The 22,885-nt window shown below is 37.3% G+C and overlaps 2 protein-coding genes across 5 annotated transcripts in view; both read right to left on the bottom strand.

Moving 5' to 3' along the window:
* LOC113061815 (UPF0606 protein KIAA1549L-like) overlaps positions 1 to 4,367 on the bottom strand; it is a 74,632-nt gene extending 70,265 nt beyond the window's left edge. The window contains exon 1 of the mRNA XM_026231258.1: positions 491 to 4,367. Within this exon, the coding sequence (XP_026087043.1) occupies positions 491 to 671 (181 nt within the window). The 5' untranslated portion in view covers positions 672 to 4,367. The remainder of the gene's footprint in view (positions 1 to 490) is intronic.
* Positions 4,368 to 6,683: 2,316 nt separating this feature from the next.
* LOC113061816 (homeodomain-interacting protein kinase 3-like) overlaps positions 6,684 to 22,885 on the bottom strand; it is a 57,001-nt gene continuing 40,799 nt past the window's right edge. For 2 of the 4 annotated variants that reach the window (XM_026231260.1, XM_026231259.1), the window contains exons 6-17: positions 19,596 to 19,780; positions 19,330 to 19,492; positions 16,147 to 16,221; positions 14,346 to 14,463; positions 12,965 to 13,086; positions 12,714 to 12,841; positions 12,397 to 12,564; positions 11,089 to 11,394; positions 10,251 to 10,397; positions 9,242 to 9,471; positions 8,620 to 8,759; positions 6,684 to 7,622 (exon numbers count right to left, since the gene is read on the bottom strand). In XM_026231260.1, the coding sequence (XP_026087045.1) occupies positions 7,155 to 7,622; positions 8,620 to 8,759; positions 9,242 to 9,471; positions 10,251 to 10,397; positions 11,089 to 11,394; positions 12,397 to 12,564; positions 12,714 to 12,841; positions 12,965 to 13,086; positions 14,346 to 14,463; positions 16,147 to 16,221; positions 19,330 to 19,492; positions 19,596 to 19,780 (2,250 nt within the window). In that variant the 3' untranslated portion in view covers positions 6,684 to 7,154. The remainder of the gene's footprint in view (positions 7,623 to 8,619; positions 8,760 to 9,241; positions 9,472 to 10,250; positions 10,398 to 11,088; positions 11,395 to 12,396; positions 12,565 to 12,713; positions 12,842 to 12,964; positions 13,087 to 14,345; positions 14,464 to 16,146; positions 16,222 to 19,329; positions 19,493 to 19,595; positions 19,781 to 22,885) is intronic. The other 2 variants (XM_026231261.1, XM_026231262.1) reach the window with 1 other exon arrangement.

Here is a 22,885-nt window from a genome sequence, read left to right on the forward strand (position 1 = left end):
CATCACATTACATCACACACACAGTTCACAAAAAGTCATGACAGAGTAGTCATTTTGCATATTTGACAGGCAATGCACAAGTGCATACAGAAATATACGAATATATGCCTGTGGGTTATTTGAAAATACTGAGGTAGATATTGTAAACTAACCCAAATACGGGTTCAACAAATGAGAAGCAAAAAATAACTAAATAATTAAAAAAGATAAAAACAGCTGAAAGTAACACCTGCCTACATTTAATAGCAAGACGCTGAAGCTCTTATGGTGTGAAAGTTTAATTGTATGTGTTTTTGGATGTAAGGAAATCACACGCTTTCGATGCGTGCCATGCCATCAGCAAAGGTGCAACCTCAAGGCTTTTTCTTATTTTTCAACAAAATCATTTTTTCACTCATTTATGTCGATGCTTGAACTGAATCTCACAGACTCATGCGAGAAGACATTGTTTTGAGATGCCAGCTATATTATAGACGAGATGCCGCCTTACCGTCGGAAGCATGCGCGCTGTGTAATAAAAGTAGGAACACTGCTAAAGATGAGAGTGTAGTGCCCCGCATCCCTCTAGACGCATGTGTGCTCGAGCATCTTCTCCTCCGCTCTCCGGAGTCCAGGATGCTGCGGCTTAACCCGTGCAAATCTCCCCAGAATCCCTCTACACGACCAGCCATTTATGTTCGCAGAGGAGGTGGCCCGGTGTCGGTACTGGACCAGACATCTGCTCAAATCCGTGAGTCAGTGGGACGTGCGGTGGTCACGCCGCTCCAAGTGTTAGAGGAGAGCTGCAATCGTGAAAATGCCCACAGTCCACCATCACTGCGACACAGGGGAAGTGAGAGGGAGCTGCATTTTTGAATGGTTTATCTGTGGCTCACACTCCTTCTTACCGCCCATAATGTGATCGGATGTTGGAAGGAATGCATGTAATCCTAAGTCTTTGTCTGTTGTTTAGTGAAACTGTGCTCGCATGCAGGGAAGCGGGAGCTGTTTTGTGTCATGTGCTTGCTCTAGTGGTCAATATAGAATATTACTATTAGACTGATTTATAATCCACCAGTTTCTAATAGTACACATATATTCTGCAAACACTTTGTTTCAGTTTTGGATGCTGACTGTTAGCCTAAGTTAAATAGATTTGATAGAAATGTTCTTCTTTCATATGCTGTCCAAAAGTTCCACCTCTCGTTCTCACTGGCAGTGTTGCATCAGGTGGGGGGTTTGGGGAACATTTAACATTATGTACTGGACATTTATACAAAGATACTTGTCATATTTTCGTTCTAAACTAAGAAAGGGTTGCAACAATAGATTTTTTTCTCTGTTTTTATTTTATTTTTATTTTGCATTCAAAGTGAAAATAGACAATAAAACACCATGGATTCGTGTTCACTCACCAAAAGTCACCTGGAAATTCTGTTTAATGTGACTAAGTAGAGAAGGCTTGGTCACATCTTTATTCTCTGAGAACTAGAGAGGAAACATCAATTACACTCTGTAAAGACATTATATCCAAAGGGTTACATTTCCCCGGTCCTCATACGATTATATATTTCACAGTGCAAGTGCTACATGACAAACTAGTGTAGCATTACAAAAAAAGGCCATTCAAAAAGCCACAAAAGTCTACTAATATCAAAACAGTGAAGACCAGTTTGATTTGATCAACTCTTAATTAAACAAGTAATTGAAACATGAAATCCACGTCTTGCAGTGTGAAATGATTTATTTGACAGAAGAAAAAAAAAAAAAAAAAAAACACATCGGGAGGTCAATTTCAAGTTGAATGGTAAATAATTTAAGTAAAATAATTTAAAAAAGACCCAGATGTCATTTTGCCATTACATTACCTCCATAATAATAATAATAATAATAATAAAATGCATAAAAACATTGAATGTCATTAAAACGGTGGCAATAATGTTTATTGAATGTTGCTGTTAATAGAAAAGAGTTCAACAGAAATCACCCATATCCTTTTTTAATTTGTTTAAATATAAACATTCAATATTGAAAGTGTTGAATACGGTTTAATTTTTCTTTATTGTCATTGGATGTATTCAGGCTAAATGCTGGTGGATGCCATTTCACAGGGATCGAAACATGCACAGGGTGCAATACATTACATTCTTATTAATGCAAAGACTGAAATTAGAATATATATTAAAAAAAAATAATTTAAAAAAGTTAAATTAGCTGATTTACATTAACTAGACATATATTAGTGATTAATAACTCAAATTATTTATTTTTTTAAACGTGCATATAACCCTTTCGATCCCTGGAATGGAAAGTTATACTGTTTGTTGTTTCTTATATTTGGTCTGGTCAATGGGTGAGCTGAATACTTGATTTTGCAAAGTGAATGTGTCATTACCAATATATCATAATCAAGGCACACACAGTGTTGCTTACACTGCTCAGAAAAAAAAGAAAAAAAGAAAACCATGACCATGACCAAACATGAATACAACACATCAGCTGACATCAGAGATAATTTGTTACAAACATGTTCTCAATTTTCAAATGACAAACATGAATAAAAATCACAATTCATCTGGACACTAAATTATTTTAATCACACCACTGTACTAGAGTTTTAGTAAGTGCTTAGTGGCATGAGGTTATGGGGCTGATTATCATATTAAATGAGAGGGGGGGGGGGGGACGTAATAAAATTACAGATGTTTGTATTTATAAAACACTGCAGTATAACTGTTCATTAGAATAAAGTTAAATCAATCCTGCAAGATATTACAAGTCAAAAACAGATAAACAGGTAAGCATACAAAAATTAAGTTACACAAATACATCCATTAATATGCAGTGATGAGTCAGAACGGTTATGAAGATACAATACTGATTTGAAAAAAAAAAGAGAGAAAAACTATTTTAAATGTCCAGTATCAGCAGTACAGTAGTTACAATGACACTCCAAACATTGAAGCAAAAAATTTACTCAAAATCAAAATCCACTTCTAGTTTAGGCAATCAGAAAGACCCATACAAATAAACGAATGCAGATATGAACTAGTCTAATCTAATTTCACAGCTATCTGAAGTGGCAATCAATATATAGCAGCTTGTCTACGATACATTCAAGATAGATGATACAACTTATTACTTGTTCAAAAAGCTAAACATAACCTCAGCCATTTTTATAAATACAATTTTCGAAATGTACCCCATGACTATAATTACTTTAGTATACGTGAGGTCTATGCAGAAAGAGTAGCTACCTTGCTCTGACAAATGGTTCTGTTCCAAAGCCTAACGAGCTGCCTTGCTGTCGTTTTCACTGCTCACAAAGAAAAAAAAAGACATGACCAAACATGAACATTTTAAATTAAATTAAATTAAATTAATGCATTTAGCAGATGCTTTTATCCAAAGTGACTTACAGTGCATTCAGGCTAACATTTTTTACTTAACCTGCTCCCTGGGAATTGAACCCACAACCTTGCGCTGCTAACACAATGCTCTACCATTTTAGCCACATAGCATCACTTGTATTACTGATGTCAGTCGATATCTCATTAGACATACAGAACGCATCTTAGACATGATGCTTCAATATGCTGAATAATCTACTTTTGAGAGGAATCTTACTAACAAATCGACACCCTCTCAGCTGATCTTAAAGGGATACTTCACCCCAAAATGAAAATGTTGTCATTTATCACTTACCCCCATGTTGTTCCAAACCCATAAAAGCTTTGTTCGTCTTCAGAACACATTAAGATATTTTGGATGAAAACCAGGAGACCTGTGTCTGTCCCATAGACTGCCATTTAAGTTACACTATGCAGCATATGGAGTGACACAGAGAAGATTGTTTACAAAGGAATTGTTGAATAGACTCGTTATTTATTTATTTATTTTTTGCTTCTTGCCGCTTCATAACGTTACGGTTGAACCACTGATGGCAGATGGACTGTTCTGACAATGTCTTTCATACTTTTCTGGACCTCAACAGTGTAACTTACTTGGCAGTCTATGGGACAGTCACAGGCATCCCGGTTTCCATCCAAAATATCTTAGATGAATGATTAATGACAACATTTTCATTTTGGGGTGGAGCATCCCTTTAAACATGTTTGCATCTAAACATTCATTTTGGATTAACAATGTTAAAGCAGAGGAGGATGATATCTTTCCATGAAAGTGAATCTCAGGGAGCTTTTGCACCAGGAGTGTATCTACAATGCCTTGAAATCTGCCTGCTTAGGCAGATCACTAGGTTTGGAACAGAGCCTTCAAATTACAGTCTTTGGTGATTCACAAGCAACCTCATTTGAGAGGCAAAAACACACAAACCAAGCAGAACAACTAAAAACAAAAAATGCACACTATATATATATATATATATATATATATATATATATATATATATATATATATATATATATATATATATATATATATATATATATATATATATATATATATATATTAGGGGTGTAACGGTTCACAAAATTCACGGTTCGGTTCGATACGATACACTGATGTCACGGTTCGGTTCGGTTCGGTTCGATACGTTTTAGATACAGCAAAATGTAAAAACATCTCAACTTTTCAGAATGCCGCAAGCGCACCGCGGGTCATGTGACAAGAACCAACCAATCAGCTTCATCCTTTCCCGTAACAACGTTGAGAGCTCAGCCAAGATGAAGGAACAGCTGATCATAGTTGTATATGGATTGCAATTTTGAAATAAATTCAGTAGCAGAGCTACTGCAAGCGATTTTTAGAGCTGCAAATCCATTTATCCTTCGCTGAAATTTCCGCGTCTCATGGAGAGAGCACGTCATTGTTGCTTAGCAAAGACAGACGCCTCAGGAGAAAGACGCGCTTAGCGTTTTCCATGCGTTTTTAGGCACGATATGTGAACGGCCCCTAAGGCGCTCGCTCACTCAGCACGCGCTGAAGGCTCGTTGCAAAATGTCTAATGCATTTAACAGACCAGAAATATAAGATCCTAAAATAACCAACAGGTCTGGTGTTTGGGTTGGATTCCCTGTAAGCTATAGTGTCTAAATGCTGCAGGGATAGTTTGCTGCGTGCATGTTTCTCCTTTTTTTCGTCTTTTCCCAGATAGTACTGACGCATATATATCCCAGATATTCCCGCTGTTTTTTTTTTGTTTTTTTTTTGTAATCCCGCTGGTGTACCCTGTCATGTTGCAGATGCGACATACCGTTGTTTTTTTATCCACCACTCTCTTGCCATCACCATTATAGCTTAAAGGGAATCCAAAGTGCACCCAAACACCAGACCTGTTGGTTATTGGAGGATCTTCTCATTTCTAGTCTGTTAAACGCATTGGCTATTTTGCAACGAGCCTTCAGCGCGTACTGAGTGAGCGAGCGCCTGCTGAGTAGCCTAACATAAACATATAAGATGGTGTTTTTTTCTTCTTCGGGAGTGTCAGGGGCGTTGCCTGTTACGTTGTTTGGGTTATTGGGCTACCTTGTTGAACGCATATCATTATATTTCTTTCTCTCTCTTTTTTTTTTTTTTTTCAAATATAATTAATTACTCCAACGAACCGTTCGGTATACATAATGCGTACCGCGTACCGAACCGAAAGCGTCGTACCGAACGGTTCAATACGAATACGCGTATCGTTACACCCCTAATATATATATATATATATATATATATATATATATATATATATATATATATATATATATATATATATATATAGCACAATATATTTATTTCTCCCTGATGGAATGTATAAAATGCAGTTTCCAACAAGCTTTCAACATATGATATAATTAAGAAAAAAATATAGATTCACACGTGCATAAATGATAATTGCACACCTTAAAAACACACCGTGTCAAGCTTCAGCACTAAATAAACTAGCTCTACTAGATATATACTAATATGTGTCTATACATCAAATACTGCATGGTCTGCTCAGGCTAAGATGAATCCATGACCCTGAATCAAAGACCGATATTTGCATTTGTGTCTTCATCTAGTCGAAGCCATGCCCACCACAGCAAACACAAACACACACAAACCCAAGGAACTAAAAACAAAAAACTAACTATATATATAGTATTGCAGTTCAACTAAACAGTACAAATACTGTTAGTTTAGTAGATTTTTCTTAATAGAAATTCATTGTATTCTCTACACATCTAGTGAGTTTAAGATAACGAAAAAATGAACAAATAAGAACAAATTCAACAGCAAGCATTTGCAGCAGCAAAAGCATGCCGTCTTTCGATGAAGTAACGCAAAAAGTAACTCACTACATCTCACATATACAATGGATCCAAAAATCAGCACTGCGGTTTGTGCAATGCAGTACATTGATGCCTTTCTATGAATGAAATAATACACCAGTGTGTAACACATATTCACACGCGCACACACAGAGAATGCACAGACTGATTTGAATTGCAAGTGCTGCAGTCCAGGACACGAAAACACACTGTATATACACACACAGAGAGATAGTAGAACACAAACAACTGCCGATATATAAGGCACTATGGCTGGAGACAACAATGCAGCGAGCCTCTAGACACATCAAGAACCCCTATAGGCTTCTCTCTGATCAACATCATGCAACACATGCAGCATGTGACGAACAACTCCTTTAGGAGACTCCATTCCAAACGACACCAAATACGCAGAGAAAAGTACAAATACTTGGAACGCAAGAAAACACGGCAAGTGGACACATTTTATGTTGTGAACAACATACAGGGCTGCCTTTACAAACAAACATGTGTTGTATACAAGGTAAAGGCAATGTATAAAAATAAGTTGACCATCACATGATTTTGGACACCATCCGTTGTTGATGTTCATTAGAGGAGCACTCAAATCTGAAGATCTGAAAATCTGAAAAGGTGATGTATCAAATGTGCAAAAAAAGTTTTTCTTGTTCATCCAATCGCTTGCTTCTCAACCGTGCACGTTCTTTACCTACTTGCCAAAGACTTTCCAAATGTTACCTCTTTTAAAGCTCATTTTAATTGCACTCAGTCAAGTCTACGTGATTCAGAGAAACTGCTTGCTTTCTCTCTTGTGCCATGGCTTTGTGTGCGGGAACCAGGTGGTTTGTGGTTTCTACAGTGAGCCTGGCGTTAGGTCTGTGTTTGTGGCACATCCATAGGGCTGAGGGGCGAGTCTCAGACGTATGGGTACTGGTTTAGTTTGGTGGGACTGAGGGGGAAGCCTGCATATGCAGGTGATGCGATGAAGGAGTGTGGTGGGAACATAGGCTTGAATTGACCAAGTGTTGGAGAAGGCAAGAGGCGGTTGAGTCCCACAGTGACCTGGTGCACAAGGTGTCCTGTCGGATGAGTGAGGCCATAAGCCGGCTGAAACACATGATTCCTTGTGGACCCAGGTGAAGCCAAGAGGTGGGCCATTGGGGCATTTGTCACCAGGGGGCCTGAAGTGGGGTAGGACAGTAAAGTCGGATGGGTGTGAGGGTGGACGCCCAAGTGCGTTTGAGGAGGGTGGGCTGGGTGGGTGGGACTTCCGTGAGGCAGCGTGAAGGTGTGGCCATGAACAGTGGGTGGGATGAATGCCTGAGGTCGACAGTTGCTGTAGTTTCCGTTCCACTCCTGGTGGGACGAGCCATAATGTTGGACCTAGTGCACAAACCAATCGTTTTATTCCAAAAAACACAAGTGGCAATCAACCAATAATCATTTCTAAATAGCCGAGAACAAAAAATAGCCCACCATATTTTGTTTTTTATAAATATTCAAATTCTTATTTTCCTAAATACGTAAATGTAAAAATAAAATAAAAAACATAATATATAAAAAAAAGTTATTCACTGAGATTTTCAAAGATTCAATTTAATAAATGTTATGTAATCACATTGTTTACATTGCTTCTACTTAAGTAGGTGGTGGTGAAATTTGTTGCAAAATAATATATATATATATATATATATATATATATATATATATATATATATATATATATATATATCCAACATATTTAAAAAAAACTCTTGATTTGATCTCAGCGTATTTATTTATTTACTTTTGTAATATATGTATTATTTGCATTAGTATATTGTATTAGAAGTATCTTAAAGGTGCTGTAGGGAACTAAAAAAATATTTTTTACATATTTATTAAACCTGTCATTATGTCCTGACAGTAGAATTTGAGACAGATAATCTGTGAAAAAAATCCAGCTCCTCTGGCTCCTCCCAGTGGTCCCATTGCCATTTGCAGAAACTCCATTGCTCCCGGTAAAAAACAACCAATCAGAGCTGCGGTCCGTAACTTTGTTTGTGTTCAAAATGTAGAAAAATGTATATAATAAGCGAGTACACCATGAATCCATTTTCCAAACCGTGTTTTTGGCTTGTCCTGAATCACTAGGGTGCACCTATAATAAGTGTTTATATTCGGACTATTTTAGTTTGCTTCGGGGATACCCCGGCGGAGTAACCCAGTACCTTTGTGATTCTTCATAGACATAAACAGAGAGAAGTAGTTCCGGCTACAATGTTCTTCTGCAAGACGCAAGCAGTTCTGTTTATTAACCGCTAGAGCGTCAAAAGTTCCCTACCGCAGCTTTAATATCTAGCTGTCTACCCAACAACTGATCAAATGACATGGAACTGACCTGTCCAAAGGGCAGCTGTTGTTGAGAGGGCTGCAGGGACGGGAAAGCCTGTGCTGTCTTCTGCTGGCGATTCACCAGTAATGTTGCGTAGGACGGCTGTCTGTTGTAACCACTGTGGCCTTTGGGTGGGCATGATGCCTCTATTAGTACAATGGAGTAAAAATAGCTCAAAGGGTCAAAGCTCACCAAAATCAATGTATGAAATTAATTTGATTCTTTTTGCAATGCTTTAACACAAATCATGCTCCATCTCCAGTTCACAAAGAACTGACAAACATTTTTAACCAACAAATGTGCTCTGGTCCAAACGTTTCATTGCAAATGTAGACTGCTGTCCACGATGACTCTTTGTGTTTATAGTGGAGAACTTATGGAGGAATGGTGAGATTTCAGCAAAAAGTGTGACATCCCCCACCATTATCAATGGTAAATGTCTAAGTTTTAATCCTGCTTTTTCAAACTAAAGCTGTTAGTATCCCTTGTGGTCAATTGAACTTGACGTTTTCAGTCAGGCTTTTTCACATTTCCTTATTATTTAAATACTCTATTTTTTTTCATACAACATGAATTTTAACTGGGATTGCCAGTGATGTGTTTTGATAGGGTTGGTGAGATGTTTTACCTCTGCGGCCCATCGGCTCATTATTCTGAACCCGCATGGGTGGCACCACCATGGTGCGGACCGGCAGTTTGGTAGACTCCGCCTCTGTAGCTCCATTGGCTTTGCAGTTCTGGTTGTTGTTATTAATATAGGTGGCCTCCAGAAAGGGGCTGTCAGCTCGACTGGAGGACACCGACGCTGGCGAGCCGTCTACCGTATCACATCCGCTCTCACACTCATCATCTGACATGCTGAACAAAAATAATTCTTACTCAGACACATAAAGCACACAAAAACATACTCAGTGAAAAAGAGTGCTTGGAATGAAACACTAAATACCTTTTTTCTCTTTTTACTTCTGTGTAAAACACACACATACACACATACAGACACACACACATATACATACATACATACACACACACACACACACACACACACACATATATATATGCATGTTGCATGTTTATGTTGAAGTTTTCATGTAGGTAGATTTGGGTTAGTCAGCAGCAATTATAAATAGCTTTTTATAAACAGAGTAGAGGTCTAGACTATAGGTTTGTTCACACAAACACAAATGTTTGTCACAGAAATTCAGTTTAGTTTTCAGTTACAATTATTCTGTTCAATTCAATGTGTAAAAAACATGCAGACAGGCTGACTGAAAATTCAGAAATAACCCAGTTATGCCAATTCACAAAGCACTACGCAGCATGTCATTTCTAAAATCCACTTGTCTCAGAGAAGAAAATAAGTCAAACGGTATTTACAGGTTTTCAATCAGCCATTTAGATTTGATTGGTGTTTATCAAACAACACCAAATACAACAGCACAGAGGAGAGCTACTTCTGGGTCGTTTCTTTGCCATTCACTGTTGCGGAGCACCACCAAGTTGTAGTTTTAAATAACAGCAGCAGCTTTGGGCATGGACCAAAAGCATTCATATATCACGCCTATATTGGTCATAGTGTGAACAGGCCTTAAGTCCTCAAACTACTAGTACTACTAGTGCATGTGTGAAGGTCAAACCTGTTGGGTCTATTGCAGGGGGAAGCGCTTGACTGTTCTGAAGCAGATGAACTGGTGCTAAGGGTTGAATCGGGACTGCTCAAGGAACACACACGCTCCATATTCATTGTGCTGTGACAGGCCTCACACTCGGGACTACCCTTACACCTGAAACACAGTGCATACTTTTCAACAATGCCTTTTAGAGGTGTGCAATACTGATGTCAATATTTACTGTGAGTGTGTTTTTGTGCTGGTACAATAACTGGTTCAGGCCAGGCCCAAATATTTGAACGTGCTTGCGCATTTTACAGTGAAAAGTTTCCTGTACCTGGAAAGAGGTGTAACATTTCCGTCACGGGCTTGAGGTATTCAGCCAATCACAATAAACTAGATAGTTGCCCGATCAGAGAACATTGCGCTTTTCAGAGCGATGAGCTTTGTAAAAATCGATGTGTTTCAGAAAGGCGGGGCATATACGAGCAACAATAATGTACATTATGTGGAAAATTATGTTTTTTTTAACCTTGATACTGTGTAACCACATTGCATTACACCAAATACACAACAGAATGTTCTTTTTAGCAACGTCATAATCACCCCTTTGGAAATCTTATCTCTTCTTCACCCTGTCACCTTTAACAAAGTTTGTGTTTTCTTCCATGGTACAGTGAATGAGATATAATAAGTGGCCCAATATACATGGACACATTTGGTTTACAGTTTTTTGGGGGGGGCTCAATTAATTATCTTTTGCTTTATTAAAGAGAAATTCGAAATGTAAGAGCAACATAAGGGTTGAATAGATTTGATTTATTTCCTTTAAAACTTCCAGACATATATCAGTCAGTAAACTCACTCTAGTGAATGTTTCTGAGTGTCTGGCCCCTCCTCATCTGTTTCACTGCTGATACTGATGACGCTGCGTGCAGGGCTCGGAGAGTCTGCGATCACAATGGTCGGTCTCTGCTTCTGAGACACAGCTGAGTCTTCGTACTCTGGTTCTGCTTTACAGCACAAAGGCTCATCCTCTGGCACCGTCTCTGACTCCGCCTCCACTACACAATCCGCTGCCACCTCCTCTGTGTTTTTGGCACGGTCTACCATCTTTGGGTACTGGCATGATGAGTTTTGGGAATTGGTGCTGTGGATGAAGTTGTTACTTCTGGTGGGGATGACAATGATTAATTAGATGAGCATAGGTAGGCTGATAAACTCTTGTAGGCACAGTGTTACTTCAATAAAATTCATTTGAAAATAAAGTAAACAAATTACTCATTAACAGAGCAATAAACTGATTTGTTGATTAATGCTGCTAAAGTGTGTTCTGTGACTGAAATCTCTATAAACATTTATCAAAAAACAAAAGTGATCAACTTTCAAATGCTACCTGCAATGCTGTTTGTAAATTTATTATGTCAAGGAATACTGGTTTGAATATTGGAATATTTCCTTTTATTTTTTTATTTTTTTTTAATAATATTTAAAAAACATAATTTTAAAATACATTAAGTGGCAAGTGTTATTAAGTAATATAGAATACTACATTATTGCAAATAATATTTTATCAAAATACTTAATTTTATATGGAAGCATAACATGGGCAAAAGTTCAATTTAAAATGTGGTAATATTTCAAAAAGCAATGTAGACCTGTAGTCAAATTTATACATCCACTATCATTTTTGCAACACACGGCTGCAAACTGAAAATTCAAAAATGTAATTAGATTTTTCCATGTTTGCACTATATTTAAAATGTCCATTTGTCTGATCAATGCCCATTTACTTATCAATTGCAATTATGTATTCAAACTTCTATAGTTTAATAGTTGAAATAAATAAAAATAAAAAAACAACAACAACAAAATAAACATACAAATTGACCAATATATTGATTAATACGGATAATGTTTTAAATCTGTAGGCCTGAAATCTCCAATAAAAATCGCAGTGCAATGCAATAAATAAACAATTTAAATGCATTAGTTCTAAAATGAACTGAATATTTACGATTCTTAAAAAGGTCCATTTAATGGTCATTTTGTACAGTGATTTCAAAAATGAGTTTTAATTAACTCATTAATTGTTACCTTTAAATTTTTTTTCAAGTGGAACTTCAAGTTCTCCATACATCAGCAGACTGTTGGATATGATGTGGGGACTAACCTGTTTGAAGATGGTTTATTTCTCTTGTTAGCAGCTGGCTGGGGCCACACCACATGAGCGATCCCTATGCTGATAGGCTGGTGAGCTGACATAGCCATTGGGTTGGTTAACAGTGGCTGGTGGTGGGGTATCATGGAGCTGTAATGGTTGCCAAGAGAATGAACTTTTCTGGAATATATGGAAGAGAAACAAAGCCTTTCAAAGTGTATAAAGAAAGATGAGTCACACAAGAGTCTGAAACGTGTTACAACATCAGAACAATTGAGAGATAAATATAGCAGAGCAAATATAACGACAGAGAGACTCATTTCACCAACCCCCAATTCGCTAGTCTCTGTGGACCTGCCACTGATTCTGAGGCCATAGTTGTTGCTGAAGGTGCCACAGAGGTCACCTGGGGCCAGGTAGGCACCAGGATCTGCTGGCCATGACTTGACCACGCTTGCTGTATAAATTAAAATAAAAAAGATAAAACAAGTTTAAAAAAAAAAGCATAACGTCTTGTTACGGATAAATAAACAAAAAGGTAACCATATCTCCACCTTAAAGATCCCTTTCCTTAGTTTACCTGTGTAATGAGCGCTGGTCTGATCTGCAGAGGCTGGATGGCAGAAGCTTGTGTCACCAGTGGTACTGTATTTTCCATACACACAGAGTATCCCACTGTTTTTCTTGGGTTGGGTGGGAGACCTGTGACATGAGGCAGGTTTACTATCTTAACTAAAATGATTTTCATTATTTGAAATAAAAGAAACCATAATTAAAAATAAAAATAATAACAAAAAAAAATATTCGTCTTATTTCGTTCTTATTTCTGTTTCAAGTTAAAATGGTAAAATAACTAAAACTAAACTTATTGAAATAAAACAATACATTTAACAAAAGTCAAAAACAACAAAATTAACTAAACTAAATAATGAATTAAATTATTACTAATGAACCAACTAATTAACTAACTAAATAAAACAGAAAAAAATATTAGTTCAAAATATTAACAAAACTATATATCAATGGTACTAAAATAACACTGATACCTGTATGTATTATTATAATGTAAAAAACAAAACACAAAAAAAAACACTAACACATGCTTGAATCAGTTAAGTTAGGGGTTTTTTGAAATGTGTTTGAGTGTTTGAAATAACTTGATCCGATGTGGATTATGATCACCATACAAGGTATAAATATTTATAAGCGATGTAAAAGACTATGGACGCTAAACATTAACATTACCATATTAAACATGGTAAATGCTTGGAGAAATCAGACGTCAGCATCTTATTCTCTATCACAATCATTACTTAGTAACATATTTTATCTGTCATACTGTAAGTCTAGTCTCGAGAGTTTAGCTACGCGTAGCCTCCGTCATAAAAATATAATAAAGTTTTTTTGTTCGGGAGCTTTTATGAAAATATAGAAAAAATATTGTTCTTTCTAAATGTGATGTATATAGGCTACTGTGACTACAAATAAACAGAGACTCGACTGAATAAGCTAGCTATGTTCATAACGCTTTATTTCTGTGTGACTAATTTTCAATCCTGATGAATTAATTCATTATGAACAATGTATTACTTATCATAGTAAAACATCGATGCCTTTGGATTTAAATATTTAACAAAGCATGTAAACAAACAGCCGCTTCTATCATGTTCGTTTTGTGATCGCACTAGTTCCAGTGAACTATTTCTTATTAGTTTTCGGATAAGTGACGGGGCACGTAAAGGGCGGGTCGATGTTGGAAACGCAGTGCTATTTTGGCCTTGGTGCTACAGGTCTGAGGCTCTTAGCCCTGTCCGTCCCATTTAATGCTCTGGCTCGCACTGGTCAGACAGTGGAAAAGCGGCTCAAGTGTCCCAGCTCACAAACCCCCTGCAATTCCCTCACATACCAACAGGGGTTCATGAACCACACCTTGGGAAACCCTGAAACTGAAGGTAAAGTACCTTGCAAGGTTGGGGGACAGAGAATAAGTGCCTGGTGGAAAGAGTCACCAAACTGAGCACTTCCTGCCTGGAGAGGTATCCCAGCATGCATCACTGAAGAAGCAGATGAAGCTAAAGCCTACAGAAGGAGAAGAAAAGAAAAATATCAACATAAAGTCTAAAAGATAAAGTTTCATGTTTAAATAAGTGATATTCAGTTGCACATTCCTGTTATGCATTTACATACTATGTAATTACTGTGTTATAACTGGGTAATAACTAGGCACTTAAGGCCCAAATATACTTCAAACGAAATCGAAGAACAAACTGTTCTTTCAATAAGCGAATTTAAAGGGTATACAATAAATGAAATTCCAAACGAACATACATTTGTTTTTATCAAAGGGAAATCATGACACCACATAAAATATAAAAAGGTGTAAAAATGTATACAGTTTAATAAAATAAATGAATACTAATAAAATAAAGTAAAAGACTGACTCCAATATTTTTTTTTCCACTTCATGCTAAAGTTTTCAGACTATGAGCCATTCACACTTCCCATAAAGGACCGATTATGGAAATAGAATGGTTCTTTTGTATGGCAAACATGATACTTGACTCTGAACTGCAAAACATTATTATTTTGTCTATAATATTCTGACCACTGCGTCCCATCTCACACCTAGTTTGCCTACACTTCATCGTTGTTGTGTTTAGGGGATATGTGAGCATCACAACACATTTACATTAATCTACACCCCGCCTCCAGCAGCAAGGGGGTGTTGGAAAGTTTGTAAACAAGTATACCGTCGCTCAGTCTTTTCAAACTTCTTTTTGCCCCCAAACGAAGAACGAAAATGAACTCTGAAATATATCCTTAACCCTAAAACTTACCTTAAACCATGTAGTCACAACATATTTTTTTGTATATATTTAGAGCAAGCACTGTGCACTGTAAATGCAAACACTAAAATAAACTGCAACCGTATTGTATATTTTGATAGCTTTTATCTTTTGTTCCTTGCAATAAAAGGTGCAACGATGGATATTTGTTAGGACACACATTACAGTGAACTGCATTCAAATGTCCAATAGGGGGCGACACGACATTAATAGAGAGCATTAAGACCACACTGGGCAAGGGGGCTATGACTTACTGCAGGGGCCCCCCATCACTAATATATATATATAATATATATATATATATATATATATATATATATATATATATATATATATATATATATATATATATATATATGTATATATATATATATATATGTTGTGGAGCTGTATGTTATCATACACTATATGGGGGAAAAGTACCATTATACCAACAGGAAAATGACATAGTATTCTAAATACATAAACATTAATATGTAGTTGGCCCCCCATTTGCAGCTATAACAGCTTCCGCTCTTCTGGAAAGACATTCCACAAGATTACGAATTGCTTCGATGGGAATTTTTGTCCATTCATCCGGTAGAGCATTAGTGAGGTCAGGCACTGAATTTGGATGAGAAGGCCTAGCTTGCAATCACTGCGGCAGTTCAACCCCAAGGCGATGGGGTTAAGTTCAGGGCTATGTGCGGCCAAGTCAAGTTCTTCCACACAAGACTTATCCAACCATGTTCTTATGGACCTTGCTTTGTGCACTGGGACTCAGTCATGCTGGAATAGAAAAGGCCCTTCCCCAAAGTGTTCCCACAAAGTTGGAATCATAGTATTGTCCAAAAGGTCTTGGTATGCTACAGCATTAATATTTCCCTTCACTTGGAAGAAAGGGGTCTAGCTCAACCCCTGAAAAGCAGCCTCATACCTTTACAGTTGGCACAATGAAATCAGGCAGGTAATGTTCTCCTGGTATCCACCAGACCCAGACTCGACCATCATACTGCCAAATAGAGAAGCATGATTCATCACTCCACAGAATACATTTCCATTGCTCCAGAGGTCCAATGGTGGAATGCTTTATACCACTCTATTTGACACTTGGCATTGTACTTGACATTGTTGTGAGGCTTGCATGCAGCTGCCCGGCCATGGAAACCCATTCCATGAAGCCCCCGCTGCCTTGTTATTAATGCCAGTGGAAATGTGCAACTCTTCAGATATGGAATCAGCAAAGCGGTGGCAACTTTTATGTACCATGCACATCAGCACTCAGTGACCCAGCTCTATGACTTCACATGGTCTTCCACTTTGAGTTGCTGCTTTTCCTAAATGCTTCCACTGTGGAATATCTAGCAGGGATAACATTTCACAAACTGACTTGGTTGCATCCTTTACGGAGCTCTTCAAAATGTTTGTAAATGCAGACTGCATGGCTAAGGTGTTTGATTTTATACACCTGTGGCAATGGGTCTGATTGAAACACTTGAATTCTTTTAGCATGGTAGTTAATGTTAATGTATTTTGGCCTTGCAGAATAGATGAATAGCTGAAATCTACTGAATTGCTGCTGAAACACACTGATAAGGTGCAGTGAGTATTTAAGACATACAGCTCATTGGCTGAATATTTATCATGAACCAATCAGCTTGAGCCAAGTAGTTTAACGCTGTGAACATCATCAGCCTGGGACATTATGACAGAACTTGCATTTAAGTTATTCCATTCCATTATACATCATCAAATATGGTTTTATAGACATAATTCACATGCTTTTCAAAGTTAACACTCTCAAGCGTCAAAGCCATAACTCCAGTGTACTGAATAACACGAACAGCCTGTAGCAGCGTGACCGTGTGATCAGAACGGTGTGAACGTGACCAGGGTCCACAGTCAGTGTTCTTCTATCCCAGATAATTGCGAACAGCTGACCAGATTCACTTCTTTTAATACAATTTACCAGTTTGCAGAACTGAATGTTGCAAAAGAGAAGTCAACGAGGGACACATTATGTTGTGAAAAAAAAGAAAAAAAAAGCTACCATGCTTAAAAGGTCATCAAAGGTATTAAAACAATCTCTGTGTTATCTCAGGTCAGTTTGGTGGCGTGTCTCTCCTTGGAAACCGAATGCTCTCTCCACGTTGCCATGATGTCAGCAATGTTGCCATGAAACCGGCAATGAGGGGTCCGATTTGTGAGATGCAAAACCACATTTCAGAAGAAAAAAAAAAGTCATTTACATGAACAGCTAAAAGAAATACGGTAACAAATATCATCCTACAGTACAAACGTTTTAGGAGGAAATATATTAAGGATTATTTGAAATGTAGTCAGAGGCAGCAAGTGTTGCGAGCCGTGTTTTGACAGCCTGTCATCACCTGCACTGAACGGTGCACATCATGCGGAAAGAGTCAACGTGATCCTCCACACATTAACAAAATAAAAGGCAAGAAGCAGAAGCTACAATAAAAGAACAAAGTGACAGGAGTGCAAGACAGAGCAAAAAAAAAAAAAAAAAAAAAAAACACACTAAAAGAATAGATGATGTAATACTGTATCTGGCGGACAAATTATGCGGGATATGAAAATGAAAGTGTGTGTGACAACCATTAGAGCAAACATTGCTGGTGGTACATCCAGAAAATTCTGATGTTATTCTGATGTTACACCCTGAAAGATGAAACATCATTTTGACATTTAAAATATTGCTGACAGTTTCTTCAGTCCTAACTGCAAAGAGCTTGTTATAGTTGATAATGATACTGTTGAAGCCCACTAACTGTGAAATTAGAAAGGACACTAACAGTGAGAAATGGTCACTAATGCGGTACTTTTATATAAACAGTAGCAATATATTCTAATCAGTTACTTGTAATAAGGTAACCCATTTATGCATTGGCAGTTTTATCCAAAGAAAGCTAATATTTTTGATAATAATCCAGCAGCAGTAACTATCTAGCAGATACTCATAGAAAGACAGCATTGCAAACATATGTTTATAAACATAGTACGTTGCAGTAGTGTGCCTTCATAAAATAGAAAAAGATGCAAGTTTACATGCATCCAAATAATCCATTTATAATGTGACTGATGGCAAGCATTTATGTAAACACCTAAATCGACCCTAATTAAATTCTGATCGGATGGAAAAGGGTGTTTTAGACCTGAAATAATCAAGTCAGCAGGAAAAAAATATCATACAAACACTTATTTTCGCATGTACAGACACCTGCACAATAAACACACATATTTATATTATAAAATCATCCTTTGCTTATTTCCATATCTTCTGAACTGGTCAGCTCTTCTGAAATTTTCTGAAATAAAATCCATGCTAACTGTCTTTGCTAACTTTCTTTGCTATTTTCATGGCGAATAACAAGCTAAAATAGTAAAAAAAAACTAAAAAATAAAAAAAAAACTATTTCCAACCCCATATAAGGCTTTTAAAGTTTGATTTAGATAAAAACCCTAAAATGGATTAACTGTTGACTTAGAGAGTGTTTGTCGAGTATAATAATTTCCTATAGAAACTTAAACCAGCACAATTTAAATATAATTTGTCAAAGAGATACTGGACTCTGGCTTGTATCAGTGGATCTTTATTTGATAGTAAGAACTTGTGATTCTGGAAAGTCTTTTCAGTACTGTGTATATACAGTGTGATCTGACCCAGGGATTATAAAAAAAATTAAAAAAAGTGTAACCACAGGAGAGTTTGGTGAAAATCTGACATTGTGACAGCCCTATATTCAAGGTATTCATTTATTCCTTCGTTATATCAGTTAATGCATTCCTGGGAACCGAATCCATGCTCTACACAGTTTGAGCTACAGGAACATTAAACTTTGAGGTCTTCAAAACATGCGTCGTGCACTGCTTTGACCTTCATTTGAAAAAGTATCGCAGATAGCGCCACAAATGCTGTTTTTACAAGATTGCTGGGTAATAAGGAAACAGGAAGTGTTTATAGTAAACCGTGAAAACCCTGAAAGCAAAGACATGAGCTGATTTTCATGTAGAAAAACAAAACAAAACAATACTTAAGTCTTCACAACTTTTTTTAACAGTATTGTAATGCTCCTGACAGTAATGGCAATGCTTTTAATACCTGAGTGTGAATGCCGGTCACCTTGCAGAAGGGCAGGGTAATGTTGGGTGCTGCACCAGTGCTCGGGACAGTCCTGACAAATGGAGCCTTGGTCCGACTGAGAGACTCATAACTGCCTGGTCTTGAGCAGCACACGTCCATAATGTGAAAACACGATTTGACACTAAAGAGAGAATTCAGGACACAAAACCTCTGTCAAAATGCTGTTCTTCAAAAGTCAGCAGGACTGAATCAGAAACAGGGTTAAGGAATGAAAAGCCGCTCACTGGTTGCTGTGGGGGAAGTCTAGCAGGTGTTGCATGGTAACAAAAGGATGGCTAAGGGCATCACTCGGGGCGATTCTTTCCTCTGCATCGATGAACAACATTCTCTTCAGCAAACCCACAAACTCTACACGATCAGCCTTCTCTGCCAACAAATCACAGCCTTCCAGATTCATCACAAGATTCACCTGCAAAAAAAAAAAAAAAGTCAAAACAAACAGTTGGTTAGGTTAATCATACTGAGGCCTGCATAGTATCTGCACACACAGAAAGTGTAGCATACTTCAACAGATTCCTTATGGGTATCATTTAGTAAGTTTCAAATAAATTAATAGACTTAATAAGCAAGGACACATAAACATGTATCAAAACTGACAGATTTGATCATTAAATTATGCATTTATTAGTTCAAATAACTGCTGTTATTCTGTACTTTCTATTCATCAAAGAGTTCTTAAAAATGAATCACGTTTTGCTAATAATAAATGCTTCTTGAGTACCAAATCAGCATATTAGAATGATTTCTGAAGGATCATGTGACACTGAAGATTGGAGAAATGGCAATAAACTACATTTTAAAATAAGTTACAATACAAAAGTTGTTTTAAATTGTAATTATATTCCACCCTCATCACCTCATGTATCCATTCGACAGATTTGCCCTCACATACACCTTAGAACATTTGGGGGGGTAAATAAATAATTCAGACTCAATGTGGTCCTACTGAATAAAATAGAGGACTGACTCACATTTGCCTACACATGATTTATTCATGTATAGCGTGTGGTGGAGCGATCAGACAGTTATTTGTTATATTAAACAAATAATTCCTAATATCCTTCACCCAACCAACAAGCCAAATATGAGGGTCTATGTACCCTTTCCCCCAAAATACAACTAACATCTCAAAAATGCAGAACAGGCCTCTGGTTATCATGGCAGGAAAAAACAAACCATCTGTAAACACTCGTTTTATTGCTCATAGGGATGCAGGCAAATCAACTCTCACTCATTTTCCTCAAAGGAAAGGCACATAATGCCCATTGAAATGGGCTCTTTCGTATTAATTCATAGACAAACCTTTCTATGACATTCCTTTCAAGCATATCCCCAGGTCAATATGTATATTACTGTTCTTGTATATTGTCTTTTGTATTGTATACTGTTTTATGCATGCTTATGATAAAATCCTTAATTAAAGGGGTCATACAGTATGATGCAATTAATTGCTGCCGCCATGTTGTGGAAAAGTAGACACAACTAAAAAACAGTGGTTAAGTTGTATACACAACACTGTTTCAGAACAGTTTAACCCAAATATTCAGATTTGTGCAGCACATTTTAGGGAGGACTGCTTCCTGAACCAGCAGAGTAGCCTACAATCCGTCTGATTCTAAAAAAGTGGGACAGTTTCAACTTTACTTTCAACTTAAGGACAGTCTGGTGCTTCTGACTCACAGTCTGTAAGTAAGTTTAGTAAAATTAGTTGAAAGGGGTGTGTTCAAAAAAATAGCAGTGTCTACCTTTGACTGTACAAACTCAAAACTATTTTGTACAAACATTTTTTTTTTTTCTGGGATTTAGCAATCCTGTGAATCACTAAACTAATATTTAGTTGTATGACCACAGTTTTTTAAAACTGCTTGACATCTGTGTGGCATGGAGTCAACCAACTTGTGGCACCTCTCAGCTGTTATTCCACTCCATGATTCTTTAACAACATTCCACAATTCATTCACATTTCTTGGTTTTGCTTCAGAAACAGCATTTTTGATATCACCCCACAAGTTCTCAATTGGATTAAGGTCTGGAGATTGGGCTGGCCACTCCATAACATTAATTTTGTTGGTTTGGAACCAAGACTTTGCCCGTCTACTAGTGTGTTTTGGGTCATTGTCTTGTTGAAACAACCATTTCAAGGGCATGTCCTCTTCAGCATAGGGCAACATGACCTCTTCAAGTATTTTAACATATGCAAACTGATCCATGATCCCTGGTATGCGATAAATAGGCCCAACACCATAGTAGGAGAAACATGCCCATATCATGATGCTTGCACCTCCATGCTTCACTGTCTTCACTGTGTACTGTGGCTTGAATTCAGAGTTTGGGGGTCGTCTCACAAACTGCCTGTGGCCCTTGGACCCAAAAAGAACAATTTTACTCTCATCAGTCCACAAAATGTTCCTCCATTTCTCTTTAGGCCAGTTGATGTGTTCTTTGGCAAATTGTAACCTCTTCTGCACATGCCTTTTTTTTAACAGAGGGACTTTGCGGGGGATTCTTGAAAATAGATTAGCTTCACACAGACGTCTTCTAACTGTCACAGTACTTACAGGTAACTCCAGACTGTCTTTGATCATCCTGGAGGTGATTATTGGCTGAGCCTTTGCCATTCTGGTTATTCTTCTATCCATTTTGATGGTTGTCTTCCGTTTTCTTCCACGTCTCTCTGGTTTTGCTCTCCATTTTAAGGCATTGGAGATCATTTTAGCTGAACAGCCTATCATTTTTTGCACCTCTTTATAGGTTTTCCCCTCTCTAATCAACTTTTTAATCAAAGTACGCTGTTCTTCTGAACAATGTCTTGAACGACCCATTTTCCTCAGCTTTCAAATGCATGTTCAACAAGTGTTGGCTTCATCCTTAAATAGGGGCCACCTGATTCACACCTGTTTCTTCACAAAATTGATGACCTCAGTGATTGAATGCCACACTGCTATTTTTTTGAACACACCCCTTTCAACTAATTCAACTAATTGCCCAATTGCACAGCCTTAAGAGCGTGCATATCATGAATGCTGGGTCTAATTTGTTTTCTGAGAATCTACTGAACCTACTGGTGACTTGTTTGCCACGTAGCAATAAAAAAATATACGAAAAACCTTGATTATTCTGGTTAGTCACATTGTACTGCTATTATTTTGAACAATACTGTACATTATGTGGAAAATATATATTTATTTTTCACCTTAAACCACATAAACACCTTGCATACACCAAATACACAACAGTGTTCTTTTTAGCAACTTCACACGACCCCTTTAATTTAACCTCACCTATTCCAGGTTTGGTCTCTATGAATTTGTATTTTGATGATCTAAATGAGAGGGTATATTACATTTTGATACCTAGGCAACATATTAGTGTTTTAAGAATCTAAAATAGTTTTGCATCAACACCCAATTCAGTGCATTTGCAAAATGCCATGCTCAAAGAAAGAGAGTCTAAAATTTTCCCACCAAAAGTGCTAGTCACCATTGGATCATTGATGGTGTGACTCCCACAGAAC

This window comes from Carassius auratus, chromosome 43 (assembly GCF_003368295.1).
Source record: "Carassius auratus strain Wakin chromosome 43, ASM336829v1, whole genome shotgun sequence".
Lineage (NCBI taxonomy): Eukaryota > Metazoa > Chordata > Actinopteri > Cypriniformes > Cyprinidae > Carassius > Carassius auratus.